The sequence below is a fragment of the Pogoniulus pusillus genome, chromosome 4 (assembly GCF_015220805.1).
Source record: "Pogoniulus pusillus isolate bPogPus1 chromosome 4, bPogPus1.pri, whole genome shotgun sequence".
Lineage (NCBI taxonomy): Eukaryota > Metazoa > Chordata > Aves > Piciformes > Lybiidae > Pogoniulus > Pogoniulus pusillus.
The window spans coordinates 1373166-1382357 of record NC_087267.1 but is presented as its reverse complement, the minus strand read 5'-3'; the positions used below and the strand labels follow the sequence as shown (position 1 = coordinate 1382357).

The window sequence follows — 9192 nt, the reverse complement described above, 5'->3', positions numbered from 1 at the left end:
AACTACCTTGAGGGTTGGTTTCTTCTCCCAGGCAACCAGCAACAGAAGAAGGGGACACAGCCTCAAGTTGTGGTAAGGGAGATCTAGGCTGGATGTTAGGAGGAAGTTGTTGGCAGAGAGAGTGATTGGCATTGGAATGGGCTGCCCAGGGAGGTGGTGGAGTCACTGTCCCTGGAGGTGTTGAAGCAAAGCCTGGCTGGAGCACTTAGTGCCATGGTGTAGTTGACTGGCTAGGGCTGGGTGCTAGGTTGGACTGGATGATGTTGGAGGTCTCTTCCAACCTGGTTGATTCTGTGATTCTGATTTCTCTTACTACTTTCATATTCTGTTTGCACCAGTACAGATTAGGAGTTTGACCTGCAGGGGTAGGTGGAAACTTGGCTTTAGTAAATGGAGCAAACCACCCAAATTCTAAGGACTCAACTCACTAGAATTCACAGAATTACTGGGATTCCAAGTGTATTAAAAGTATTGTGATGGATTGGGTGTTACCCCCCCCCTCCCCCACTTAAGAAAATCACTCAGACTAAACTCAGCCACTCTGGAAATTGAATGAAGCTTTATATTTACAGCTTAGCACAAGATACAAGTAGGTAGTTACAATGCATACAGCAATAGACAACTTAAAAAGGTAATACAGGAACACAACAGCCCTCCCAGAAACCTGAGTCCCCTGGAGGGGCTCTGTGATGGTTTGGGCTCTTACCTGCCCCCCCACACTTTATCTTTGCCCCAGCTAACTCAGATGGACCCTGGGAATATAGATGAAGCAATTTATTTACAGCTAGCAGAATTTACAAGCAGCTATTTACAATATATACAGTTATATACAATTATATACAGAAATATACAAAGGATAAACAATACAAAAGCACAACTCCCCTCCCAGAAACCTGAGTCCCCAGGAGGGGCTCTCAAACCACCCCAACACCTCCCCCCGGCCCTCTCAACCTTACCCCAGTTCTCAGGAAGAAGAGAGATGCAGCCAAGAGGTTAGGGAGCAGGGTTAGTAGGAGCAAGGTTAATGAGATGTGACCAAGTCTGAGGGCAAAGGCAAAAGGGAAGACAAAATGGAGAAAGTTTTCTTCTTCTTCCCAGAGCTCTCAGCGAGACTGTGAGAGAAGTTGACATCAATTGTTTTTCATTTCACTGCCTGTTATCTAGTTCTTTTACCAAAACATTCCAGCTTGCTTCAAACTAGCACAGGCTCCCAACCACCTTTCCACCTTCTCCTACCCCTCTCAACCTTACCCCAGTCCCAAGGAAGAATGGAGGTTCGGCCAGGGGGTTAGGAAGCAAAGTGGATTAATCAGAGAGACAGCAGAGAGGAAATAATGCAGCTCTGAGCTCCCCAGCAGAACTGCCTTATCTATGTTTGGATTCTTGTTCTTATACATCTCAGCAAGCCTATGAGTGAAGTAGATATCAGCCTTGTTTTCCTTTCACAGCCTGTAACCTAGTTCTCACCAGAACATTCTAGCTAGTTCAAACTAGCACAAGTAGTAGTGCTAACTTCAAGGCTGAGTACCACAGAAACACCAGGACTGTTCAGAGATTGTCTGTTAACTGAACACTGGGCAGATACTTGGTCTTGCTGTCTGCTGGTGGGGATGTGTGCACAGCATAGCTGGGAGTTTGCCCCATCCCAGCAGCAGAAGAGCAACAACAGTAGAATACACTGCTGTATCCAGGTGAATGGGCAGTTACATTTCAGGTAGCAGGTAAACTGTTCTTGGATGCTTTTTATATTTGCTTTTAACTGCTGATGTATTTGGAAAGAAGGTTATTTCTTTTAATGTCTTTCACCCCACAATTCTCTTTCAGAACCTGCAAAGCCAGAAGGGCTTAAATTCTTCAATGTTTCATCTTATTCTTTTTCACTGTTTTGGAGACTACCCTATGGACACGTAAACAGATTTCACGTGGATCTTATTCCTAATCATGGTTCTGTTGTTATCCTAGATCTTGGAGCCAGAGAGTATCAAGTATGTGCTTTTATTACAAGTCTTGCTTGACCAGCTTTTCCTTCTGCAGTGTGCTGATGAGAAATTCAAGCTTGCCTCCTTAGCTATCTAATGCAAATATGAATGTGAAAGTATTAGCGGTGAGAGCAAACTTCTGCGTCCAGAGTTCGTTACATAACAACAGGTCGTGAATGTGTGTCTTTAAATGCCTGCTAGAAGGATGCAGCCAGTCATCCAAGAGTTCATGAATAGTTTAACAAAGGAAGGGCAGAGCTAGTGAGTAATACAGACTCATTAATTCTGTACTCGCCAGGAAGATCTGCGCCTAAATCATTAATGCGGGCAACGTTTCGCTGCTGAGCCATCCAAAAGAAATAGGAGCACTTTTGGGGTTCTGCCCTCTGGACAATATCATAATATTGGCAGAAATAATGTTTGTTCTGCTTGCTTTTCTTTTGCCTTTCATTGGAGCTGCAGAGGTACAGGTAATTTATAGAAGTGCTTTCTAAAGAGTCGTTGATCATGTTTCTTTCAAAGGATGGGCTGGCTCAAGGGGCAGAAACTTGTAAGATGCTCAGGCTGCTTTCGTGTTTGTGCTTTCAAAAAGGAATGGTCTGGTGCTTCCTCTTTGATCACAGTGATGACAGAGAAACCCCCTATACACTGAGAGGTGATAAAATGAATAGTTAATTTTGTTGTTCTTTAATATTGCATGCTATACAAATCTTAGGGGAGGTAGTTAAATGTCAAAATACTCTCCTGCAGCTAACAGATGTAAACTATTACTTTTACTTTCATAAATACTGATGTATTCCTAAAAGCTTATTAAGAGATTGCATTCAGTAACGCAGTGCTTAAAGTTTTAAGTGGTTGGGGTGGCTTCCCCTGTCTCCCCTGTCTCCCCTGTCTCCCCTGTCTCCCCTCTCTCCCCTCTCTCCCCTCTCTCCCCTCTCTCCCCTCTCTCCCCTCTCTCCCCTCTCTCCCCTCTCTCCCCTCTCTCCCCTCTCTCCCCTCTCTCCCCTCTCTCCCCTCTCTCCCCTCTCTCCCCTCTCTCCCCTCTCTCCCCTCTCTCCCCTCTCTCCCCTCTCTCCCCTCTCTCCCCTCTCTCCCCTCTCTCCCCTCTCTCCCCTCTCTCCCCTCTCTCCCCTCTCTCCCCTCTCTCCCCTCTCTCCCCTCTCTCCCCTCTCTCCCCTCTCTCCCCTCTCTCCCCTCTCTCCCCTCTCTCCCCTCTCTCCCCTCTCTCCCCTCTCTCCCCTCTCTCCCCTCTCTCCCCTCTCTCCCCTCTTTTCCTTTTCTGTTTGTTTTTGCTTTGTTTGGGGTTTTATAATTCTCAACTTAAATCTCTTATTTCAGGCTGATGTCTCTAATGCTGTTCCTGGAACAACATACAACATCACAGTTTCTACAGTTTCTTCTTCAGTATACAGCTCACCTGCAAGTAGAACAGTGACAACAAATGTGACAAGTGAGTTAGTAATGACTGATGAAATTCTGCTGATGTGCTTTTCTCCTGTGATGTCTTTGTGTGCATTTTATGTGTAGTGGTATCTGAGCAATTTTAATTGATTTTGAGCAGTCATTAGAATTTTTAGTCTTAACCATTAAAGGGTATATGGAATCTGAGGTGGTCTATGGCTGCGTGACAGTTTGTGAGGGTAGGTTCAGACTGGAGGTGAGGAGGAAGTCATTGAGCATGAGAGTGGTGAGAGGCTGGAATGGGTTGCCCAGGGAGGTGGTTGAGGCCCCATGGCTGGAGGTGTTTAAGGCCAGGCTGGCTGAGGCTGTGGGCAGCCTGCTCTAGGGTAGGGTGTCCCTGCCTATGGCAAGGGGGTTGGAACTGGCTGCTCCTTGTGGTCCCTTCCAACCCTGACTGATTCCATGATCTTGAAGCATCAGCCTCGGATGTGAGTGGTAGTTGTGTTCATCTATTCCTTTTGCTACTTAATACATTTTAAAAATAACTTTTAATATGGAGAACAACTTACAAGTTTTAAGAAATTTGCTCTTGTGTCATTTAGTAATATCCATACTCCAATTTACATAGAGAGTTTTCAGATGTTTCAGAAAACCAATAGCCAATCAAATATGTTTTGTGGGAGAATTCAGTTTGGTTCTGAATGTTTTAGGGTGAGGAAAATGAATTAAGCCTGCTAGAATACCTGAAGTATGAAAATGGCATTAAATTCTGTTTTGTTCATGAAGATCATGAGTGGAGGATTTTTTTACACAGAATCACAGAATTAGAGGTTAGGGGTTGGGAGGGACCTCCAGAGATCATCAACTCTACCCTGATGCCAAAGCAGAATTGCCCAGGGTAGTCTGCGCAGGAATGCATCTGGGCAGGGCTTGAAGATCTCCAGAGAAGGAGACTCCACAATCTCTCTGGGCAACCTTCTCCAGGGCTCTGTCACCCTCACTGTTAAGGAGTTTCCCTCATGTTGAGGTGAAACCTTCACTGTTCCAGTTTGTGTTCCTTGTCTTGCTGCTGTGCACCACTGAAAAGTTCTTGCCCCCTCCACTCGACACCCACCCCTCAGATATTGATAGACATTGATCAGATCCCCTCTCAGCCTTCTCTTCTCCAGACTAAACAGCCCCAGGGCTCTCAGTCTCTCTTCACAGGGGAGATACTCTTTACATTCTTATAGAAGAATGCTCCTGGTGTCCCAGAATTCATGTAATAACTTTTTGTAATAGGAATGTAGCTTGGGGGGGGGAACCCAAAACCAACCAAAAACAACTCACAAAAAAACCCAAAACCAACCCCCCAAAAAAACCCAAACCAACCCAAACTAATGACCTTTTATTAATCAGTCCATTACTTTTCAGTTGTTTTACTACTTTACACTGGCAGATGGTCTAAATTTTCTATAGGAGCTGTGAAAGTATCTCACTTATCATAGAATCAGCCAGGTTGGAAGAGACATCTCTGTGTGTATGTATACAAATACTTGCATATAAAACAGTTCCTTTAAAATGTTTATTATTTTATTGCTTTAGATCCTGGACCCCCCATGTTCCTAGCAGGTGAAAGAGTTGGCTCTGCTGGGATTCTGCTATCATGGAATGCACCCCTGCATCCAAATGGAAGAATTCTCTCCTATATCGTTAAATACAAGGAAGTCTGCCCATGGATGCAAGCAGCTTATACCCAGGTGGCAACAAAGCCAGACAGTTTGGAAGTCCTTCTTACCAGTCTTAACCCTGGAACAACTTATGAAATTATGGTAAAAGCTTTGCAAGTGCCTTTTAGTGTTTTGAATTGTGATTCATTGTAAACTGTGTCAGTTTCTGGTAGGTGCATGCAGTGTTTCCTGAGGGTTCCTGCTAAGATATTGTTGTGAGGGGTAAAATTAATTGATGTGGGATGGTGTTTCCAAAATTAATGTTGTTTGTTAATTTTGGTATTCAGAACTCTTGCCCCTCCTGACCACTAATTTTAATAATAATATTAAGTTCTTATGTGGCCATGGAAACATTTTATGGATAATATCTAGAGCTAGTAATAACCAGCAAAATGTATAAACGTTAATTGAACTGGAAGAGAAGATTCCTGCAGTCAAATGCCCCTTGCAGTCTATATGCTGCTTGCCCACTAGATGGACTCAAGGAGCTCTTTCTGCATATGGCAGGAGGCAATGGAGAATTACAAAGAGGCATTTAAGCATTTACTCACAAGTTGTTATTATTATTAATGATTATTGTTACCTGACTTGCTGGGCTAGCCACAGTCCAGACAGTGTCCAAATGCTTTCAAGGGACCCTTGTCATCTGTTGAGACTTGCTTCTTCTCAGGCTTCTGGGGAAAAGAGGCAGACAATCTCTGACCTTGTCTCCTGGCACTTCTGGACAATCTGTGTATGTCCAGGACTTCTAAGCAGGACTTCCAGGTGTGGAGGCAGGATGTCGTGTGATTTGCAGTCTCAGCACGATGTCAGGCTGACCACACAGGCTGACATCCTGCAGGCATCCAGGGTCTGCTCCTGGCAACACATGATAGTGAAGTTTACTGGCAAACAATAAGGCAGCAGGCAATGGCAGAGCATGGCAGAGCACATTGTTCACTTGCAGATCTCCTTCTATCAATGTGGGCAGAGATTAATTGCCCTTTGGACACAGAATAGCCAATCAGGATGGCAATTAGCCAAACCTTACCATATTAGGCAAAGCCACAGGCTCACTTTTCCCAAAACTGGGAAAAGCAGAGGCCTTGCACCAGGCAGGCACAAGCTGAGTGTGTGTGCCTTACACCACAGGGCCCTGGGCAGGCCCGACTCAGTGACTTCAGGTTTTATGTCTTTTTCCCACACTTGTCTCTCTGGTGGAGCAGAGAAACATGCCTAGGCAAGGCAGGACATGTATAAGGCTATTTTCTCTCAGGCTTACCACAACATATATTAAAACATATCAAAATATGTTAATATATTAACATAAATATATTAGCCAAGTATTTGTTTACAGTAGTTGTTTTAAAATCTACTTGAAATCATTTCCAACAAAAGTGGTCCTCAAACATAGTTTATTTTACTGCTATTCTTACTGCTGTGTAGCATTATGTGGTGGGAAGTAAAGAGCAAAGGGTAAAATTTCTCAGAACATCTAAATCCTCTTTCATCTTTGAGATTTAATCTTCCAAGTCACTGCTGCACTTTGATTACAGGTAGATTTCTACATCATCTCAGCCAGATCCAGAAGAGCATATAGGTACATCTTTCTTTGATGAGAGGTTTTCTTGCCAGATAACCTGTTTAGATGCTGCTTAGATGGAGATCAACCTTAGCTGGGTTTCCCTAAGCCTGGGAGATGTATAGAATCATAGAACCATAGAATCAACCAGGTTGGAAGAGACCTCCAAGATCCTCTAGTCCAACCTAGCACCCAGCCCTAGCCAATCAACCAGACCATGGCACTGAGTGCCTCATCCAGTCTTTTCTTGAAGACCCCCAGGGACGGTGCCTCCACCGCCTCCCTGGGCAGCCCATTCCAATGGGAAATCACTCTCTCTGTGAAGAACTTCTTCCTAATATCCAGCCTATACCTACCCTGGCACAACTTGAGACTGTGTCCCCTTCTTCTATTGCTGGTTGCCTGGCAGAAGAGGCCACCTCCCACCTGGCTACAATGCCCCTTCAGGTAGTTGTAGACAGTAATAAGATCACCCCTGAGCCTCCTCTTCTCCAGGCTAAACAGGCCCAGCTCCCTCAGCCTCTCCTCATAGGATTTGTGCTCCAGGCCCCTCACCAGCTTTGTTGCCCTTCTCTGGACATGTTCCAGCACCTAGCCTTGTTTCCCTAAGCCTGGGAGTTATAACTAGTGTTATCTCCTGAAATGAACATGTCATACTTTAACATTCCCTATCCATAGCTCTGTTGCTTAGATATTCACAGTGAATATCTGCTGCCATGATGTTGTGGAGGCAGGGAACTAACGTGGCTGAGTCAGGAAATACAAAAAAATAGGATTATTTTATTTTCCTGGAACCCCACTAAGGCTGGGTGCTAGATTGGACTGGATGATCTTGGAAGTCTCTTCTGACCTGGAAGAAAGCTTATGAGCTTTGAATATGGTTTTCTGATCTGTTTATCTGCCCAGTCATAATTTCTTTACATCTAATTAAACAAAAAAAAGTTAAAGAAACAGCAGTTAGAAGTAATAATTTCATCAGCATTGGTGGGCTATGGAGAATTTTGACCTATCACTGTCAGTTCTGGAAGAATATGCAATCAAGAGTTATTTTTCTAAGCTTAAATAATTGGGGGCAGTATGTATCAGTTCTAATTTAAATTTCCCAGAGACTCAAATATAGTTGATAGAATCAATAACAATCTATAGGATGCCTTTCCCTCTTGCCCCCTTTTTTCCCAAAGAAAAGGAATTGGATGTAGAGAGAAGAAAGGTAAAGCACATCCAAATAAATAGTCTCACTTTGATTTGGAAGTTAAAGAAGAAAAAGCTTAACAATAAATACAAGGCATTTGAGGGAGGGAAGTTACAAAAGGTATAGGGAAGGGAAAACAAGGTACAAAATAGGTAAATACAACTGTATTTGATGGCAAAGGTTTGTCTGCCTCGTGGGGTATGGCCATGTGGTAAAACAAAGGGTAGCAGGAAACAGAATGGTGATGCTGGCAAGCAGGGAGGCAGGGCAAGAGACAGAGAAACAGGCAGTTCCTCTGGTTTTATATGGATCTTAGACAGGAAGTGGGACTGAGCTAACCACAACATCTGCTGGCGTTTGGACCCGCTCCAGGGGAGGTGGACTGCTGGGTCCAGTCCTGTTCAACATCTTTATTAATGACAGTGATGAGGGCACAGACAGACAGAGTCTGCTCAGCAGGTTTGCTGATGACACCAAGCTGGGAGGCTTGGCTGAGACAGCTGCAGGCTGTGCTGCCATCCAGAGAGACCTGGGCAGAGTGAGAGCTGGGCACAGAGCAACCAGAGGAGGTTCAACAAGGACAAGTGCAGAGTCCTGCACCTGGGGAGGAATAACAAACTGCAGCAGTACAGGCTGAGAGGTGACTGCTGGAGAGCAGCCCTGTGGAGAGGGACTGCACTGGGGGTGCTGGTGGAGAACATCCATGGCACAGCAATGTGCCCTTGTGGCCAAGAAGGCCAATGGGATCCTGGGGTGTATTAGGAGGAGTGTGTCCAGCAGAACAAGGGAGGTTCTCCTCCCCCTCTACTCTGCCCTGCTGAGACCTCATCTTGAATACTGGGTTCAGTTTTGGGCTCCCCAGTTGAAGAGGGACAGAGATCTGCTGGAGAGGGTCAGTGGAGGGCTACGAGGATGATGAGGGGACTGGAGGGCACTGCCTGATGAGGAGAGGCTGAAGGACCTGGGGCTGTTATCTGAGGGCTGGCCAAGAAGGGAGGGACAGGGTCTGCTCGCTGCTCCCTGGGATAAAACAAGGAGCAGTGAGTGTAAATTGCAGCACAGGAGGTTCTACCTCAACACGAGGGGGAACTTCTTTCCTGCAAGGGTCCCAGAGCACTGTCACAGGCTGCCCAGAGAGGATGTGAGGTCTGCTTCTGTGGAGCCTTTCCAGGCCTGTCTGGATGTGTTCCTGTGTGATCTGTGTTAGATAGGATTGTCCTGCTCTGGCAGGAGGGTTGGACTGGATGATCTCCTTGGGTCCCTTCCAACCCCTAACATCCTGTGAACCTGTGATCCTTGTGGTCCCTTCCAACCCTGGCTGATTCAATGATTCTATGTTACTGATGCTAT

General features: G+C 45.3%; 1 protein-coding gene across 1 annotated transcript in view; it reads left to right on the top strand.

Moving 5' to 3' along the window:
* Positions 1 to 2395: 2395 nt before the first annotated feature.
* PTPRQ (protein tyrosine phosphatase receptor type Q) overlaps positions 2396 to 9192 on the top strand; it is a 121323-nt gene continuing 114526 nt past the window's right edge. Inside the window, exons 1-3 of the mRNA XM_064142862.1 lie at positions 2396 to 2449; positions 3318 to 3429; positions 4965 to 5191. Coding sequence (XP_063998932.1) covers positions 2396 to 2449; positions 3318 to 3429; positions 4965 to 5191 — 393 coding nt within the window. The remainder of the gene's footprint in view (positions 2450 to 3317; positions 3430 to 4964; positions 5192 to 9192) is intronic.